This window comes from Penaeus monodon, chromosome 30, assembly GCF_015228065.2.
Source record: "Penaeus monodon isolate SGIC_2016 chromosome 30, NSTDA_Pmon_1, whole genome shotgun sequence".
NCBI classification, from domain to species: domain Eukaryota; kingdom Metazoa; phylum Arthropoda; class Malacostraca; order Decapoda; family Penaeidae; genus Penaeus; species Penaeus monodon.
The window spans coordinates 21,757,273-21,757,481 of record NC_051415.1 but is presented as its reverse complement, the minus strand read 5'-3'; the positions used below and the strand labels follow the sequence as shown (position 1 = coordinate 21,757,481).

The 209-nt window shown below is 50.7% G+C and overlaps 1 protein-coding gene across 1 annotated transcript in view; it reads left to right on the top strand.

Moving 5' to 3' along the window:
* LOC119592625 overlaps positions 1-209 on the top strand; it is a gene marked incomplete in the record, with an annotated part of 5,068 nt that overhangs the window by 593 nt on the left and 4,266 nt on the right. The window contains 1 exon segment of the mRNA XM_037941518.1: positions 1-151. Within this exon segment, the coding sequence (XP_037797446.1) occupies positions 134-151 (18 nt within the window).

Here is a 209-nt window from a genome sequence, read left to right as displayed (position 1 = left end):
GAACTCAGTGTGGCATACGTCGAAGTCCGCGAATTACTTACGACGCGAATTTGGAAAACCGGTCACTCGCCTGATCACCTGCGTTGGCGCGTGAGCTTGGGGATACGTCACCTGACTCTTCACGGCAGATACGATGCTTTCTCGGCTGCAGGTAAGATTGCTTGAGCTCATGAAATCGTTGTTATACTCCTTATTGCTTTCTTCCTGGC